Source organism: Macrobrachium nipponense, chromosome 21, assembly GCF_015104395.2.
Source record: "Macrobrachium nipponense isolate FS-2020 chromosome 21, ASM1510439v2, whole genome shotgun sequence".
Lineage (NCBI taxonomy): Eukaryota > Metazoa > Arthropoda > Malacostraca > Decapoda > Palaemonidae > Macrobrachium > Macrobrachium nipponense.
Window position 1 is genome coordinate 36,467,056 of NC_087212.1, and position 20,648 is coordinate 36,487,703.

Consider the following 20,648-nt stretch of genomic DNA (forward strand, 5'->3'; position numbering starts at 1 on the left):
ATTTGGTGAAAGGCAGAATTTCTTATTTTGTGAAAGGCAAAATTTATTATATCGTAAAATACAGTGGTGAAAAGACAGAATTTCTTATTATTCCGTTAAAAATCACTGGTAAAATAGTAAGAATTTCATGTTGTTGCTTTAAATATCATTGCTGACAAGGCAGAAGTTCTTGTTATTCCATTAAATATCAATGGTAACAAGGCAGAAGTTCTTGTTATTCTATTAAATATCATTGCTGACAAGGCAGAAGTTCTAGTTATTCCATTGAATATCAATGGTGACAAGGCAGAAGTTCTTGACATTCTATTAAATATCAATGGTAACAAGGCAGAAGTTCTTGTTATTCCATTAAATATCAATGGTGACAAGGCAGAAGTTCTTGTTATTCCATTAAATATCATTGCTGACAAGGCAGAAGTTCTTGTTATTCCATTAAATATCATTGCTGACAAGGCGGAAGTTCTTGTTATTCCATTATATATCAATGGTGAGAAGGCAGAAGTTTTTGTTATTCCATTAAATATCAATGGTTGACAAAAAAAGGCAGAAGTTCTGTTATTATTAATATCATGCTGACAAAGGAGAAGTCTTGTTATCTATTAAATATATTGCTGCAAGGCAGAAGTTCTTGTATTTCAATTAAAATACATTGTTGACAAGGCAGAAGTTCCTTGTTATTCATTAAAATATCATTGCTGACAAGACAGAAAAGTTCTTGTTATAATAGTTAATTATTTAAAAAAAAAAACCATTAAATATCATTGCTGACAAAAAAAAGGCAAGAAGTTCTTGTTATTCCATTAAATATCTTGCTGACAAGGCGAAATTCTTGTTATTCCAATTAAGATCATTGCTAAAGACGAGGCAGAAGTTTCTTGTTAATTATTACCATTAAATATATCAATGTGACAAGGCAGAATTCTTGTTATTGCCATTATATATATCATTGCTAGACAAGAGAAAAGGCAGAGTTCTTGTTATTCACCATTAAATATCATTGCTGACAGGCAGAAGTTTCAGTTATTTCCATTGAAATATCAATTGGCTGACAAGGCAAAGAAGTTCTTGACATTCCTATTAAATATCATGGTACAAGGCAGAATTTCCTTGTTTTTTTCCATTAAATCACATGGTGACAAGGCAGAATTTCTTGTTTTATTCCATTAAATACCAATTGCTGACAAGGCAGAAGTTCTTGTTATTCCATAAATATTCTTGCTTGACAAGACAGAAGTTCCTTGTTTATTCCAAATTAATACAATTGGCTGGGAAACACAAGGCAAGTTCTTGTTATTCCATTAAAATCAATTGCTGACAAGGCAGAAATTCTTGTTATTCCAGAACTATCAATTGGCTGAAACAAGGCAGAATTTCTTGTTATTCCATTAAATATCAATGGTGACACAATGCAGAGTTCTTGTTATTCCATTAAATACAATGGTACAAGGCAGAGTTCTTGTTATTCCAATTAAATATCAATTGGTACGCGTTCTTGATAAATTCTTTATTAAATATCATGGTACAGGGCAGAGTTCTTGTTATTCCATTAAATATCATGGGTAAAGGCAGAAGTTCTTGTTATTCCATTAAATATCATTGCTGACAAGGCAGAAGTTCTTGTTATTCCATTTAATTATCCAATTGGTAACAAGGCAGAAGTTCTTGATTATTCCTATTAAATTCAATTGGTGACAAGGCAAAGTTCCGTTGTATTCATTAAATATTAATGGTGACAAGGCAGAAGTTCTTGTTATTCCATTAAATATCAATGGTAACAAGGCAGAAGTTCTTGTTATTCCATTAGATGTCAATGGTGACAAGGCAGAAATGCTTATTATTCCGTTGAAAATCGTTGGTAATTAAGCTTAGGTTCTTATGTCCTTAATAATTAATAGTGAAAGAGCATAAATTTTGTTTCTGTAAGCGAATCATGGCAAGATTTAAGCTGCTTAAGTCCATTTTTTGTGTAGTTCCCCCTTTAGTAATTTAAGCATCTATGGTGGTCAAATATGTACGCGGTGTTAGGATTATCAAAATATTGTATAGGATGTTATTGAGCTTAAAAATGACTTCTCCAAAATATTATGGCGTAACAGAATTATTCGTGTTTATTTTATATATGTAATTATATATAATTTTCGTTGTTTCGTACAAGTATGAAAATATAGGTCTACACTCCTGTACTGACTTGGCGATTGGGGCGTGATGTAAAAATCTTTGTGCGTTTCCTTTTTATGCCTAGTGATAATTTTCTTGTTTTCTACCTCTTGGTGGTGAGTTACCGAGATAAGCAGCATCTCTCTCTCTCTCTCTCTCTCTCTCTCTCTCTCTCTCTCTCTCTCTCTCTCTCTCTCTCATATCTGTTGAGTTACAATAGATAATGGCAGTCAAGGTAGTAAATAGTGTGCGTTCAACAATATTTCCAGTTAACTGTTGCTGCACATAAGTGAAGTGCTCGTACAAAATGGTATGCAATATTGTTCTTGAAAGCCATTTATCTATCGTCTACTGCGCTACTGTAGAATATTCTTCAGGGATAAGTACTTTTTTATAATATTTTTTCCCTGTGGGAACGATGTTCATGTCTAGGAAAATGAAAATGTGATGTCATTTTATCTTGATTGTAAAATATTCTAATGGCCTCCTCCTATGCAGTAATGGGGAATGAAAGTGTGTGTTATTGTTGCTACTGATATGTTGATGATGATGAGGATTATTATTACTATTGTTGTTGTTGTTGTTTATTTATATTCTTCTAACAGGAACTATGAAAATTTTTTAAGTTTTCACTAATGATAACATCAACTGTATTGCTTACCAGTATGAATCCAGAAAATAGATTAAGAATAATTAATGATATGATCTAAGTGTAGATAAGATTCAGGGGTACATACATTTTTTTTGGTTGGGTTATCGTTATGATTATTAATGTAAGCAATCATTTTGACATACGAGAGCCTTAGACAAGCACATGGATGATCTCGTGGAATTAAAGAGAAGATAATCTGCTTCAGATAAGATTTGGAAATTAAAGCTGCATTGAACACTTTGTACCTCATTCGATTTTGAAAATTCCCCCCCCCCCCCTCCCCCGCCCCCCCCCTCTCCTCTCTCTCTTCTCTCTCTCTCTCTCTCTCGCTATCTCTCTCTCTCGTCTCATACTAAATCTCTCTTAATGTCTCTCTCTCTCTCATTAATAAGATGTGAAATGAATCTACAACAATCTGTCAATGAATGCTGAAAAGATAAGGGAGTTCTGCTTATTCAAGCTTGTTTGTTTGAGAATAGAAAAGTCTGTTATATTTTTTTTTTATGTGAAATCAGTATATTTTTTGATAAAGGCAGAATTTGACGTGTTATATTCTGCCTTTATATAAAAGTAATGCATGATCGGATGAGGGAATTCCATGTAAAGTATTTTTTTCGTTAGTTGCCTTTAGAAGGGGGTGAGAGAGGCCTCAAGAAGAAAAGTGAATGATCCCCAACATCATTTTTCCTTATCAGTTTTAACTAAAAGCTCCCTCTGAATTCATGTATAACATTTCCGTCTGAAAACTTAAGTGTCGTTTGTAATGACTTGGCATGGTAATGTAGAGATAGAGAAAATGGCACACGAATCTTTTGGAAAATATTTGAAATTCTAGAAGAACTCCATCGCTACAGGGATAGCTGCACAAAATCACAGTTCTTGCACTGTGTGTTCGTTAGTCTGTTTCAGTTTTACATAAGTTGGGTTGTGACGTCAGACGACCGTCTTAATGACAGTTTATGCAATAGCTGTGATAATCTTATCTATAAAACCGAGTTGATAAAGTAGATTTTGTACAGAAAAATGCCCAGAGATCTTTGTATTTTTCGTGATTAATCATTTAATGGAAAAAGCTGTAATCTGAAAAAAAGGAGCGAGTAATGTGTATCAGATGTGTTGTTTATCTGGAGTTTGAAATATATAGCGAATGGAGAAATGGGAGCTCGAAGTGCTTCTGAATTTAAATAAACAAATTGCATGCTGGTATGTATATATATATATATATATATATATATATATATATATATATATATATATATATATATATATATATATATATATATGTATATATATATATATATATATATACATATACATATATATGTATACACGTATGTATTTGTGTATATATGTACATATTATTTATTATATATATATATATATTTATATAATTTATATATGTGTGTGTGTGTGTGTGGAAATACAATTACTCAATTACTCTTGACGTGTGATTATTATGTATCAAAGGCCACAGTGAAGGAATGAAAAATAGTTGCCAAACCTGACTGGTGTCTGCTTTATTGGCCGGCTATCTTCAGAGAACTATCGAGACGTTTAAGAGATGGCTTCTTATTTGAAATTGAGATTTTATTTCTTGTGCGTTACGTTCCTGAAGGAATATTTTCACAAACAAATCATCGTGCTGTTATATGTACAGTGGTAGTTTTCACGGATAAATTACGAAATGAATGCCTATTTTATGACAGCTGTCAAAGTGAATAATTTTCTCTTGTGTGAAGAGCAATCTAACAAAGAAAATTTGCCCTTCAGTTACAGTTCAATGATGAATGGTGTAGTGACTGTAATCCTCACGGTAAGGTAGGATATAGGCATTACAAGGGTGAAGAAGTGACGTATTATCAGCGGCAAAACAGCGGCCGTTTTACGACATAACTGTGAAAGGTCGTGTATTTTCTCGCTTACTCGGGCTACGAATGCGTCGTTGACAGAATCGGATGCAATTTGGGTGTTCTGTGGAACGGTCTTGTTTTCGTTTCGGTGTTAATATGAATAAACATTTAATATTTATTAGCTAATGTCACTGGAACCAGAGAAAGTGAATAGTTCATTATTTCAGTCTCTTCTTTATGACAAGATGATTTCATAGAGAATTAGGAGTTTTTTTTTTTTTATCAAGCTCAATGTTATTCGGTATATTATCTAAGCATCAGAATGCGGTGATATCATCCCTTATCGCGTGAAAATACCGAGTCACTCAGCACCTACTCGACGTGTCTTTGTCCGTCAGACTCATTTGGTCCTTATCAGGGAGTTTTGTTTATCATTCAGACTGATGAGGAATGTAGGACCTTGCATACTTTATTTTTGACATATCTGAAAACTTAAACTTGATCATTTACTTCACTTAATCTCCATATGGTTGTAAAAATACCCTAAAGGGAAGAGGAGAGGGGGGGGGGGGAGGGGGAGGGAAGAGAGGAGAGAGAGAGTAGAGAGAGACCGAGACAGACAGAAGAAGAGAGAGAGATAGAGAGGAGCGAGACAGAGACAGAGACACAGAGAGAGAGAGAGAGAGAGAGAGAGAGAGAGAGAGAGAGAGAGAGAGAGAGAGCGAGCAGAAATTAGTTTCTATTCATGTCATTCGATTAATAATTAATAAAAAAATAAATAGTCCGCCATCTAGAAAACACAAATGTTGAAACCATGATATTATCATACATAGCTTGTTTAGTGTGCGTTTGTTAGATTTTTATGATCTTGGGTTCATCTACTGTTGCCTTGTAGTTTTCAGTAATTTCCGGTTTTGGGTTATGTCGTTGTAGTATTGTGTGTGTGGGGTGGGTGGTGTTTATACGTGTGGATTACCAATCTCTGTGTGTTAAATTTGTTCGCACTTTTTTTTATGAGACTAACATGTTCATTTAGGCGAATAGTCCCCTTTCTTGCTGATCATAGCCTTGGTTAAAAAGCGGAGATTTTAAAGTTTTTTTTTTTTTTATACCCACGTATTGATAAATATCTTCACACGGTGTGGAATTGAAAGAAATGTATGCACGTAGCATGGAATTGGCTCTTGTTTTCATTTGATCAACAATTCCCTGAGCCGTTAAACTTATTTTGCCTCTCGGGTTCTTCTAGGGAAAATTAAAGAAAAAAATTTCTTGTTCTGATTTACATCGTTCTTTAAAACCACTTGGAGCAGTATATGGTTCTGAATTAAAATTATACCTACTTGTGAACATTTAACCGAATCTCTCATTTAACTTTCTAACAAATGAATGATAAACGAATACTTAAATTAAACGTTTTGTAATTAGTTTAATCTTTGTTGTCTCCAGCATTAAGCTTCAAATTCGACATAGCCAGGCCAGCAGTCTTGGAAAGACTTAGCAGTAAGCTATATGAACTTATTTCAATAAATGGTATCTTAAAAAAAAAAATAAAAAAAACTGTAAAAGAAAACCATCATATAGATCAAACGGCTTTCACATTCTCTAATTATATCGGTCATCATAAGTGAAAGTCATTGACAAAATGAGTGAACTGCCCAACTGCCCTGACGATGTGAAATTGGCCACAGATCCACTGACCAACAGAAGACGGTCTACTCGTTCTGCTGTGAGGCAAAAAGAGGCAAAACCCCCTTTGCCTCCTCGTGAGGGAACGCACAGTATGGGTCGAGGCGTTGGCAACCATCTGCCAGCACCACCTCCACTGCTTAAACCTTCTCGTAATCAAACCCAAACAGTCCTGACCACACATACTAATTCAGTAACAATGGCAAAGAGCCTCCACCGTTTGGAGTCCCAAGGAAGTATTAGAGAAAGTTCTGTCCCGGGGGCCGTGCAAGGAACCAGGAATCTCTGTGGAGGCATCAAATCCAACATGGAGAAGGATCGAACTGTGGGCAGACAGGAACTCAGGGATTCTCCTGTGACCTGTTTAATAAAGGTTCAGTCGGACGCTCCAGAGGTGAGTTTGAAAGATATACGTGGGGTCAATAGGAGCCCCTCTATAACCAGAAGCCCTTTCGAGATTAAGAATCCCTCCGTACCTAGGAGCTCATCGGTAGTTAGGATCACAGTGAACAGCTGGGAGAACTCCGCTGTCAGGAACGAGAATGGGGAAGAGGTTTTCGATTTAAGAGAACACGAGGATAAAGAGGAAGAGAGATTGGATGAGCAGAAAAGGGCAAAATTTAAGAGGCAAAGAAGCTTTGTTGGTGTAGAAGACATTAAGAATTTTGTTAATGCATCTTTTGACGTAAGTTGAGATGCATAAGTGTTTTATTTTTTAATTATAGACAGGTAAAGTCTGGTGTTATTAAGACACTTGTTTCTGTTTGTTGTAGGTGTTGTTTACTAAATGTAATAGAATTTAAACTTTATTTTGTACCTGATGCCAGAATAGGAATAGCACATATAATATTTTTGTTTCTTTATATATAACATTTGTTCCTAAACGCATATCCACGAAACTAAATCAGTAGTTTGCAAAGTACTAATTGTCGAGATTCATCTGCTATATTGGTTTGAAATTTAGTTGGGCTCTAATATGATTCATGCATGGATTATGAAGACATGATTTACTAATCGTCTGCTCAGTGTGCCACTCGTCCAAAAGTATTCATCTTGAAGTAAATCGATTATGTACCTTGCTGGCTTTATACCTTGTGTGGTGTTATCCATTTGTGCATTTTATCATTCCCGTGCAAAAAATTATTCTGTTAACTAAGCTTCGCTAACATTTCTTAAAAACGACAATGTTATTTGACATAAATCACCTGCTGTATATGATTCTTGCCACTCTAATTATTGTTACTCACGTTATTCACGTAACGTTGTATTCTCAGGCTCTGCGTCTGATCGGAGGTGCTCCTGATTTGAAAACTCATGTGGACTGTGTGACATCACGAAGAATTGTGAAGCTCCCTGGTCTCATTGATGTACACGTTCATGTGAGAGAGCCTGGTAAGAATACTAAACACGTTGTGGATTTTATATAGCGCTTCTTAAAAACAGTATTTTGATATATTCTGCAACCTCTTTTTTTTCATGCACGTCATTGGTCTGTGATACATCGTATGGAATGTCCTTCGATTAATTCATTTAATGGTGATCGTCTGTTATTTATGACAACAATTAGCATAAGCAGTTTAAAAGCTTTATACATTCAGGTCAGGAAACTATTACTGTAATTCAGGTTTTTTTTTTTATTAAAATATGGACAGCCATTTGTTTTAACTCCTGGAAAGCAAAAGGTCCATTGCCATTTGCAGTGCAATAAAAAAAATTCATGTTTAAAAGGCAATATTTTCCAGGTGCAACGCATAAAGAGGACTGGGCATCATGTACGGCAGCGGCGCTTGCTGGAGGTGTAACTTTGATTTGTGCGATGCCCAACACCCAGCCTCCTGTTACTGACCTTGCTGCTTTAACATACACAAAGGAGGTACTGTGCAGTCTTGGTGTTTCCAGTTTTGGGACCTAAAGTTCCCCAACTTGAAATGGTTAAATTTTTTAAGCTTGTCAGCTACACCTCTTAGACCAATGTGGACCGTTTAAATGTTTGGCCTTAAAAGCCTTTCTGGTTAAACTTCACAGTCTTTAAAAGCTTGTTTGTTTTAAAATCAAGCTCATTAATAATATAAACGCCACATGAAGACAAACAGTTTAGGTGGTTGCTGTTAATATTATTGTTGTTGTATAAGAATATCATAGACATTTACATTACTGTAGAATACAGTATATATTGTTGACAGTATCTCATAAAAGAAGAGTAGCTTTTTGCTTCTTTACGGTTCTCAGAAGTAATGATTTGTCAGCAGATTTACAGTATAGTCGTTATTGTTTCGTGGTTATAATTATTATAATACATGTTGATTTGTGGATAATAGAACATCTGCTTGACAACAAGCTATTCAAAATATTTCGTGTGTTTGAGCTGTAGACCCTTTTGTTAACCTATGTTCTTAACATTGTTAGTCCTTATTAAGCAACTATTGTTTATTGTAAGAGATTCAAAATTCTTTGATGCTGGGTTTTTAAAATACATTAAAAATTTCATAAACTTTCTTTAGCTTGCAAGTCGGGGAGCACGCTGTGATTATGCTATCTTCGTGGGAGCATCTTGTGATAACTACAGCTCCTTAGCTCAGCTAGCTCCTAGAGTCGCTGCACTGAAGATGTACTTAAATGAGACATTCACAACCTTGCGTCTGGATGATACAACCACTTGGTTGAAGGTAAAAAAGTTTTGAGATTAAACGGTGCTAGTTTATATTGTCTTGATTTAAAGACATAGTTTTCTTTCCAGATGTTATATATAATTGTATAAAGTCCATGCCGCAAGTTCATTATGAAGAGTTTTTTTTTTTTAATAAATAATAAGAGTTAAAGTTTTTGCTTTACATACAAATATTAACAAATCTATAAAACTGTGAAGAGATCACTCAGAATCTTACCAATGGTGGAAGTTGTAGTATTTATTAAAGTAACTTTATGTGTATATTACTACTATTGGCCGGCTTTTTAACTGAAAATGTGAGGATGATCACATTAATTATTAGACAGAATTCCTAATTATATTATAATATAGAAAAGTACTCCAGGGAAAGTGTGCAAACTGAAAGAATGTTTACTGCTTTTGATAGCACTTGGAGTCGTGGCCTAGTCACTTACCTGTGTGCGTACATGCTGAGGGCCGTACTACAGCAGCTGCACTCATGATGGCTCAGCTTGCAGGAAGACCTCTTCATGTTTGTCACATCGCTCGCAAGGAAGAAATTCTCCTGATTCGCGCAGCCAAGGCTAAAGTAAGTGCCTTTCATGTTTGTCATATGACTCACAAGGAAGAGATTCTCCTCAGTCATGTAGCCAGAAATGTAATGTCCCCATACTATGTAGTAGTTTATGTTAACCAAAGACATAATACTACTGTAGTACCTATAGCCCCAACCTGATACAATTTTATTCTTATGTGCGAATACATTTTTTGTCTCGTTATTTTATCTTAATTTTTTTTCATATAGGCTAAAAGACATGGAAGCTTAGAGGCATAAGTCATCAGTAATCTTATAGACTTGCTACATGATAGCTATAGCTATAGTGCAGCAGAGACTAGCCTAGCATAATTTTTCACTAAAATATACTCCAGAAGGTTCATTGCAGTGTGCCTTCAGTCCTTAGCTGCAACCACTTTCATTCCTTTTACTGTACCTTTTTTCATATCAACTTTCTTCATCTTACTTTCCACCCTTTCCTAACACTTGATTCATACTAGTGCAACTGCCAGGTTTCCCTCCTGTTACACCTTTTAAACCTTTCACTGTCAATTTCCATTTCAGCGCTGAATGACCTCATAGGTTACAGTGCTTGGCCTTTGGCCAAAATTCTATATTCAACTCAAATTCAACCATATAGTAGTAGCATACTTTAAATGAAAAAAAAATGGCATCCAATATGGCAGCTAAAAACCTTAAACAATCACTTCTCAGGATTGAATAGGCTAGGCATGATATAGCTAATGTCTTCCTGTTTAGTACCATAATAGTTTCCAAGTCTATATATAATTTAGGTGATGGTTTTGTCTTGAGTTTTAATTTAGAAGAGTGAATGTTTGTGCAATCAGGGCACATTGGTGACTAGGCTACAATGCTGTGCAACTCAGCATGGGGTTCAGTGTCACTTAATTTTGCTTTACTTGCTCTGTACCTAGCTTTGCTTTAGTGTAGTTTAGTGTCCCAAATGCTGTCTAATAACCCCATATCAATTAGCTGGTAGAAAGTACCTATATACTATGTAGTTGGTAGATCTAGTTAGACAGTTGCGCCTGAATTTGGTAACAGGAGGTGCCAGTGTGGGGAAGCCGAGCCAAATGTAAGTTGGGCTCTACATGATTTTTCCAAGTATAGCTACTTACCCAGATGGTGTACAGATCACACAACTTAGGTAAATGGCACTGGATAAATGATTGGGCTATGTGCATATCATATTAATGTGGTAAAAGGATACCCCCTCAACCTTAGTTCATAATAGCAAGTGTGAATTCCATCACAGGCAAAAGGAAGACTGACAGGAGCAAATGTTGTCTTTGCCAGGATGACAAGAAAAATGAAGGTCTAACTCTTCCTTGGCCTCTGTACATCATAATCCTGATCATGATGGGTACATAATGATTTCAACCACTGTGCCATTATTCCAGGATGTTGGTGAAATGCTGCTTAACTTACATGCTACAAAGCGAGCAATATTGCTCGGATGTCTGCACCAAACTTGGTCATTGTGACCAAGGGAATCTAGGCACTTAGCACTTACAAAGTGAGTCTACCTGAACTGGACAAATGTTCTCATGAGGAGGCAGACAACCACATCATTGTCCATAAGACCAGATTTGCTGCAAGACAAGGAGCAAGTCTGTGATGGTATGGTCAAAGCCCATGACACAGATGTCCTTGTCATTGGTACAACAATGTTGGTCAAGAGAAGGCCAAAGGTTTGCTATTCTTCCATGCATTTACAGGTTGTGATGCAGTCTCAGCCTTTAGAAATAAAGGAAAGAAAACAGCATGACAGACTTGGAACATTTTTCCTGAGGCCACTTGAGTTTTTTCCAAACTCAACAAGTACCCACCAACCATTGAAGATGGTGATTTGAAGCTTCTGTATAAGTGTGTGGTTCTTGTGTATGAGAGGTCAAGCATTGTTGGCAATGTGGATGAGGCCAGACTTGACTTGTTTGCCAGAAAACAGAGACCATATGATTTGTTTGCCAGAAAGCAGAGACCATTTGAAGCCATCCCTCCAACTAGAGCAGCTCTGCTTCTACACACCAAACGTTCAGCATATCGACAGGTGGTGTAGATCAGGCATTTCTACACCAGTCAGAAGCTCAGTCCAGTTGACTGGCGTTGGGAAAAATTGGCAAAGACTGGAAATTTTTCTGGACAGCCAAATCCCTCATTGCAAAGAATTGTGAACAGCTTACAAAATGTGGCTGCAGGTCTGGTTGCCATGGCAGGTTCAAATGCTACAGGCTTGGGCTTACATGCACAGCTGTGTAGCTGCAAATGTGAGGCATAATCATAATGTGAGGTGTAACTTATAATGTTGCAAATGATGCTTCAGATACATCTGAATGAGAATTTAGTCACACTAACGGGTGACAGTATGCATCTTTAAAATCTTGGCATTCATTTCAGGCATAAAAAACGACATTGAGACAGTGCGAATATTGATATAGATTATCATACTCCATTATAGTTTTGTGTTTGTATACTTTTCGGTAGCATTATGGGATCCCTTTCCAAGATGTAATATTGATAATAGCCCTATAGACATGCCAGAAACAGATTCTCTGGCCTCATAAATGTAGGTATAGATAGCAAAATGTTTCATGGTGGCCATTTTGTACATCATCTTTATCACATTGGTAAAAAGTATAGTAGTTATGGTGATGTCTTCAATTAACTCTTCTACCCAGGAAGACATTATTATCTGAATAATGATTTATTCCAAGTGTCAGAAATCGAAACAAGTGGACATCTTGAAAAGTAGTGGCCATATTGAAATTTTGCATGGACACCCAGATTTCAAAAGAGGGGTTAAAATGAGCATTTGTGCCAAATTTCATGCTTGTATCCCAAACTGAAGTATTTTTCTACTTATCTGTTGCACCAATTTAAGAGTCAGGTTTTTCAGATACAGTGGTACCTTGAGATACGAAATTAATCCGTTCCGAGGCGGCTTTCGTATCATGAGCTTTTTGTATCTTGAACCGCATTTTACATGTAAAATGGCTAATCCGTTCCAAGCCCTACAAAAACACCTCAGTAAATTTTATAATAATGCTAAATTGACCAATTAACAATGAAATACTACAACAATTTGGACCATTCAATACCTAACTTAATACGTACTAGTACTAATATGTACGTACCTGTAAATAAAGTATTTGTGTACATGGTGTACAGTGGTACCTCGAGATACGAAATTAATCCGTTCCGAGGCGGCCTTCGTATCATGAGGTTTTCGTATCTTGGACCGCATTTTACATGTAAAATGGCTAATCCGTTCCAAGCCCTCCAAAAACACCCCAGTAAATTTCATAATAAAGCTAAATTGACCTATAAACAATGAAATACTATAACAATTTGGACCATTCAATACCTAACTTAATACGTACTACTAATATACCTGTATTTAAAGTGTATTAGTTTTCATGGTATACATATATATATATTATAGATATATATATATATACTATATATATATATATATATATATATATATATATATATATATATAATATATATATATATATATATATGGGTAGTATATATATATATATAATATATATATATATATATATATATATGGATATATATATATATATATATATATATATATATATATATATATATATATATATATATATATATATATATATATAATATATATATATATATATATATATATATATATATATATATATATATATATATATATATATATATATATATATATATATATATATATATATATATATATATATATATATATATATATATATATATATATATATATATATATATATATATATATATATATATATATATATATATATATATATATATATATATATATATATATATATATATATATATATATATATATATATATATATATATATATATATATATATATATATATATATATATATATATATATATATATATATATATATAAGATATATATATATATATATATATATATATATATATATATATATATATATATATATATATATATATATATATATATATATATATATATATATATATATATATATATAAATATATATATATATATATATATAAATATAAATATATATAAATATATATATATATATATATATATATATATATATATATATATATATAAATATAAATATATGTATAAATATGTTTAAATATATATATATATATATATATATATATATATATATATATATATATATATAAGGCTCTACTTACAAAAAACTCGAGATACGAAAGCCAATGTGAAAAATTTTACTGCTCTACATACGAAGAGTTTTCAAGATACGAAAGGTTGTTGCTGTAAAGTCCCGAGATTCGCCCGGACCACCGAGAACAATTTTAAAACTCTCGTGCCGCCAACTGAGTAAACTCGCCACCATCCTCCCGCTCTCCCATTGGTTCCTGATGCTAGTCACCCCATAAGGTCCTGCTCTCCTATTGGTCAGCATCTACCCCTTGTGCTTTAAGTATTCTATTGGTAAAAGGATGCTGTAAATTGAAAAACTTATTTATGCAATACATTTAATAAAAAAAAAAAACATTAGGTAAAGATAGAATAAAGAATAGAAATGAATGGTTATTATACTGTTTGGTAGTTTCAGTAGTTGAAGAGAGAGAATGAAAATTTATGGCTTACTGTGTAGTGATTGCTTGGCGATCGTTCGATACTTGTAAGTGCTGGATGTAAACAGACGTTTGGAAGTTTTTTTTGTTTGTTTATCATAGTTAATGGTTACTTAATAATTATTTGAAATGAGTACATGCAATACATTTAATAAAAAAAATTGTGAATTAGATATCATAAAATATAAAATAAATCAGACTGCCAACAAATACGTATTTTTTAGAATTCTTCTTCTGTTTTATTATTACGTTACGTATACGTATGTGTCATTATAGCTGTCAGTAACTCGGTATCTCCATTAGGTAAAGATAGAATAAAGAATAGAAATGAATGGTTATTATACTGTTTGGTAGTTTCATTAGTTGAAGAGAGATACTAATGACAATTTATGGCTTACTATGTGCTAGGAAAAATGATTGCTTGGCGCTCGTTCGATACTCGTAAGACGGGTAAGAGCTGAATGTAAACAATCGATTGGAAGGTTTGTTTTTTTGTTTGTTTGTGTATTATAGTTAATGATAAATGAATAATTATTTGAAATGAGTTACATACTGATTACTTATACATTTTATTGGCATATTCTAAGCTTTTAGCTCTTAGGTTTAGATGTCAGAATCATAGACTAGGCTACAGTAGCAACCGCTAACATAGGCTAGGCTTATTGCTAAGGGACATATGCTAAAGTCATATATGCAGTAAAAATGGGGTTGAACATTACATGCAGTTGAATATTACTCAAGTATGTACAGTATTTTGCCTTTTTGAGGTCATATTTCTTCCGTCGGATCGGCGCCGTAACGCTAGAACATGTGTTTTAGGCCTGGAAATATAATTTACTGGGGTGTTTTTGGAGGGCTTGGAACGGATTAGCCATTTTACATGTAAAATGTGTTCCAAGATACGAAAAACTCATGATACGAAGGCCGCCTCGGAACGGATTAATTTCGTATCTCGAGGTACCACTGTATGTATATATATATATGTATATATATATATATTATAATATATATATATAATATAATAATATATATATATAGAATATAATAATATATATATAGATATATATATATATATATATATATATATATATATATATATATATCTTAACTTCACAAATTAATCAAATGGAATTGGAGTTGCACCACAGAGTAGTACATAAATAGAGGCAAGATTACAGTCGCGGCTTGTGATTAATTGTATTGGATAATTTTCAAAACTTATTTTTTTACTTATTTTGTATTTTATTTAGTTATTTTATATTTCATTTAGTTATTTTTGCTTTTCTAATTTTGGTTAATTTAATATTTTTCAAGCACTCTTGGGGGCCCCCCAACGTTGTGGGTGCCCAAAGCAGTCGGTTAGACATGTTATGCCTCAGGCTGCCTCTGCCTCATCATACTTATGAAGGATAGTCACCTGAGTCACCAGTCTAGAGTAGATTCTGGTTTAATTGAACTGACCATGGATGGCATTTTAATTGACCCTGTTTATGTATGCTTACTTTTAGGGAGTCCCAGTAACATGTGAAGTATGTCCACATCACTTGTTCCTGACATGTGATGATTTAGATGAACTGGGTCCAAAGGGAGAAGTCAGACCAAGACTTGTCACGAAAGAAGACCAGGATGCTCTGTGGGAAAATTTAGATGTCATAGATTGTTTTGCAACTGATCATGGTGAGGATCCATTATTATTTGTTTTTGCATCACACTTGTTCAAATACAGTAATGTGAAGATATCTTTTGTATGCATATAATGATTCAAGTGTTTTGTTTTTATTACATATGAAATTTCATGTGATATGCTACCCATATAATTTAGCTACTTGCATCAATATTATCGTAATAAAAGAATATGGTTCATTTCATGCTTCATAGAAAATTCTGATTTAGAGGATTTTAAACAATGTGGTAAGTGATAATTATTTTATTTTAGTCCTATATTGAATTTGGTAAGTGATAATCATTTCATTCTGGTCATATTTTTTATTATTTATGCACAATAATTTCACTTAATAGTGATGAAAGTTCAGTGAACAAAAAACTGTCATATAAAAGAGATTTCATGCATAACATTTTTCTCTATATTATCTGAAATTTTGTTTAGTCTAATAAAATTTCTTTTCATGGAAATGTACATGTAACCCTTCCTAAATTGTGCTTATTTTTTTAGCCCCTCACACTTTAGAGGAAAAAATGGGGCTTAAAGCTCCTCCAGGATTCCCTGGTTTGGAGACAATGCTACCTCTGTTACTAACAGCCGTGACTCAGGGTAAACTGTCAATGGAGGTTAGTATCATTGGTTTTTCTGCTCCTTTAAGCAAAACCATGAAATATTTTTTACTTTGGACATTTTCAGAGATATTAAGATGATGTGCATTTGTAATTTGGACAGAATCTTTGATTTGGGTGTGGGCAAAATACCACAGTAATTGCAGATAAAATGAACTGATAAGTACTGATTGAGATTTTCTGCAACAGAGGTCTTATTGTTTCTGAAAAGAAAGCTGATGTTGATTATACACATTAATTTTTGTACTTCCACAGCTCTTTAGCAAATAAATTTATTAATAAAAGAAAAGCTGTATTATGCTTACCCACAGACTCGTACATTTATTATAGAAACTCTAGACTCATACATCTATTATAGAAACTGAATATTTTTAGGATTTGATCAACAAACTTCATCATAACCCAAGAAGAATCTTCCACCTTCCACGTCAACCTAGGACATACATTGAAGTTGATTTAGATGCACAATGGACTATACCTGATAAACCACCATTTAGCAAAGCTCAGTGGACACCTTTTGCTGGCATGAAAGTGACTGGTCGTGTTCAGAGAGTAGTGCTGCGTGGAGAGGTAGCATATGTTGATGGACAGGTATGTTAACTTACTCATGCACTTAGTATTAACTTATTTTTAGATGGTCTTTTAGAGATTTGGTTATTATATTTACTCTGTATCATCACTGGGAACAGATTATGTACAGTGAAAATTTGGTATATTGTTATACAGTACGTAGTTACGTACATACTAGTGGAAACAGCATTTGTGCTCTGTGCATATACAGTAAGGCAGTCCCCTGTTATTGGCCGACTCGTTTGTGGCAATCCAGTTTTATGGCGCTTGTCTATAGCCATAAAATGGTTCCATGGCTAGATTTTGGTTGTCGGTGCCATAAGGTGCTGATACGTAATAGATTTATACCTAACAGGCACCATTAACCGAAACTTTTTGCCTTAAGTGCCATAAATCGCCAAGTTTTGGTTAATGGCGGTTTTCGCTTATCAGCACCCTGCCAAGAACGGAACCCCTGCCGATAACCAGGGACTTCCTCTACTTAACCTACTAAATCCAGGTCAATTTATTTTCAGAATCTGAATATTCATAGTATATATCAGTTACTTGAAATGGCTTGGTACACATGATAATGGTGTTTATTTTTTGCATAATGATGAAACTCTTGTGTAAATGAAATTAGAATTATTTATTTCTTAGACTTCATTATTAGAAATACTACATTAAAACACAACATTGTTAGTAGCTTGAAAGTAGCTTATATACTTAATTTTTTTTATTATAATTTCAGGTGTTACTTTCCCCTGGTTTTGGAGAAGATGTTCGGGAGACTCAGCCCCTTACTCCAGCTCCATCCAGTGCTACTAGTGTTCCTCCAGTCTTCCCAAGTCCCCTACCCCCTCACAGTATTGCACTTTCTCAAAATCAACAGAACTCTCAGGGTAAATTTTATGCAGCTTTTGGTTAGGTAGGACATTTAACCCAAGAGGATATGCCTGAGTACCAAAGGGGAGCAGAACTTGGAAGAGAGTATACAATTAAGCTATGTTCAATGAATTTTATGCAACCCAATCTTAAGTTATAGTCTAGCAATTGTTTGCCCTAAACTGTGGAAAATCCAGTGTCAATAAAACCCATAGAATCCATAGAAGCTTAAATGATTCTATACTATAAATACAGTAATAAACACAACATATCAATGAAGTGAACATTTAATAAGCAGTGAAGTGCACCTGTAGGCTGCTTCACACTTACGGTCAACTAATAGTCAGACTAATCTACTACAAAGCCCTCTTATTTTGTATCAGGGTCCTTATTTGTATAAAACAAAAACAAAATATTAAGCATACAAAAGATTTTTTGTTAAGTACTGAATGTAATTTATTGGCTTTGTATCAATGTTGGAAAACACATCTTTAACTAAAATTATGATTCAAGGGTTACTAATGGAAAGGTTGAGAGTATATTCTATTGCAGAATTGTTACTTTGACTTTATCATGATAATTATTGAAGTAAAATCATTTTTTTCTGGCAGGTTATGGTCACAAAATGCTCAATGGAGAGATCTCAACTCCTGTTGAACCTGCCGTACCATCATCTACCTTAACAACTCCATTGCTTAACTCTCCTTCCAGAAAGCCAGGAATGAACCTGGATCAAAACACAGGTAATTATTATTTGCTGTTGATATAAAATGCCTCTTATTTTCCTTATATATGAAGTACTATTTTTGCACAGCATTTCATGTATGTAATGGTATGAAGTTTGCTCCATAACCATTTAAATCCTTCGTGTAGTTTATTTTATCTTACCAGGAATGCTTTTCCACAGAACTTTATAGTGAGGTATTAATGGATCTAGGTGTACGAGAAAATTCAGAGAGGAAGAGCAGATCTGCCTCAAGAATCAGAGGAAGAGATTCCTCACCAGCCCGTCCCTTACCTGTTATACCATCAGGATTGCCAGGTGTCACTACATCTCATGGCCTTCAGGTACAGTATATAAAATGAAGCATTACTTTGAAAAATTAGATCTGATTGTTACCAGCAATCCATTCGCTAGATTTAGAATAATCTGGAGTAATATAAATAAGGAAATATATATTTAAAAATTATCCTCCTCCTTTGGTAAAAGAGTATTTTGTGTATTAAGGAACCTCTGAATACCTCACTGTTACTTTTAAATTTGTATTTGTTTAATTATCGGTCTTAAGTGTAGCTGTTTTTTGTCAGCATTTAGGAAAATACAAGAACTTCAGTTCATCCCCAAGCTCTGATGACAGAGTTTCTGTCAATTCAGGGTTATCATATTGCAAACTTCTCATAATTTTTTTCTTACAATTATATTAACTATTGCACTAGCACATTCTAATTAAAGGTTTGATCCTTCAAAAGAGGTAATTGTCTGTCTAAAGATTTTACATAACACAAGAGGATATTTTAAGTAATTTTTACAAAGTTGCTAACGTTCTTTCAGGGCCAGCATCTTCTAAGTGTGCAAGGACTAAACAAAGACCAACTGCACAATATATTTAACTTGGCACAAACATTCCGTGTATGTATCAACAAGGAGCGCCCTCTGGAACATATTTTGAAGGTTGGTTTTAGTTTTTTTTGTAATTTTACAGTTATAAAGGTTTATAAGCACTATGCGTACTACAAGGATATAGGTTATTCTTAGAGAAAATACAAGTAACTACATGTTACTTATTCGCTGGTGCAAGGTTTTCCATAGGCAAATAGACCTCTGGATTTTGTGTGACTGTGTTTCATTTGATCTTATGTTAAATTTGCGTGTTTGTTTCTGATTGTTGTTACTCCATAGCGAAATGAGAAATTTTAAAACCTATGCAATGAAATGCTAGTCAGTGTTATGAACTTTTGGTCTTTATTTACCGCATAAACTTGCCGAGTACCTACTGATGAAAAGAAAATAACTTTTATACAATAATATTAATGAGTGTGTGATTTTAAGAAACTGACAGCAAACAACAACTAATATTTTTGTAACTGATGAAGAAATATGGATTTATTTACTGCACAAACCCACCTTTCATATCAATGTGATTGCAAATCCTAGACACTCCATTCCCAAATAACAGGAAGAAAATAGTCTGTTGGCTGGTAAGAAGCATTACAAAAAAAAAGCCATGAAAGTGCTTGTTGAATTGTGAACAAGGAAAAAGGTTCTTGTAATACACCATTTTTTAAAGCATTGTGTGAATTGAGTCTTTGTCTTGATCTTTACTTGCCAGAGTTTCTATGATGTCTTGATCCACTTCACATATAAATATTTTAATATTTGCAGTGAAGTTCTGATGTGACTAGGATGACATTGTGAATAGATTTTAACCAGTGAGTAAAAGGAATTAGTACCCAAACACAACATATTAAAAGCACTTTTGTTTTGTAAAGAAACCAGTTAATAGGTAAACAACAATCATTAGTAATTGCCGGTACTGTATTTGTACTTTGCCCACCATGAACTGGCCCAGAGATGGCAGCAGTGGTTGATGCTACTTACAGATACATCAAAGTGATGATTAAATTTCAGGTGACAGCACTGATAATACACAGTAATTAATTTGTTTTCTTTTTCATGAACTTGGACCTCAACCCAAGTGTCTGTCACCTACC

At 33.8% G+C, this 20,648-nt stretch overlaps 1 protein-coding gene across 8 annotated transcripts in view; it reads left to right on the top strand.

Moving 5' to 3' along the window:
• Nucleotides 1-20,648, top strand: part of LOC135197931 (multifunctional protein CAD-like) — a 271,724-nt gene that overhangs the window by 230,845 nt on the left and 20,231 nt on the right. For 5 of the 8 annotated variants that reach the window (XM_064225193.1, XM_064225192.1, XM_064225195.1 and 2 more), the window contains 12 exons: nucleotides 7,623-7,740; nucleotides 8,091-8,221; nucleotides 8,850-9,014; nucleotides 9,423-9,584; nucleotides 15,719-15,887; nucleotides 16,089-16,121; nucleotides 16,384-16,499; nucleotides 16,878-17,093; nucleotides 17,803-17,953; nucleotides 18,548-18,679; nucleotides 18,844-19,004; nucleotides 19,489-19,608. In XM_064225193.1, coding sequence (XP_064081263.1) covers nucleotides 7,623-7,740; nucleotides 8,091-8,221; nucleotides 8,850-9,014; nucleotides 9,423-9,584; nucleotides 15,719-15,887; nucleotides 16,089-16,121; nucleotides 16,384-16,499; nucleotides 16,878-17,093; nucleotides 17,803-17,953; nucleotides 18,548-18,679; nucleotides 18,844-19,004; nucleotides 19,489-19,608 — 1,674 coding nt within the window. The remainder of the gene's footprint in view (nucleotides 1-7,622; nucleotides 7,741-8,090; nucleotides 8,222-8,849; nucleotides 9,015-9,422; nucleotides 9,585-15,718; nucleotides 15,888-16,088; nucleotides 16,122-16,383; nucleotides 16,500-16,877; nucleotides 17,094-17,802; nucleotides 17,954-18,547; nucleotides 18,680-18,843; nucleotides 19,005-19,488; nucleotides 19,609-20,648) is intronic. The other 3 variants (XM_064225197.1, XM_064225198.1, XM_064225200.1) reach the window with 1 other exon arrangement.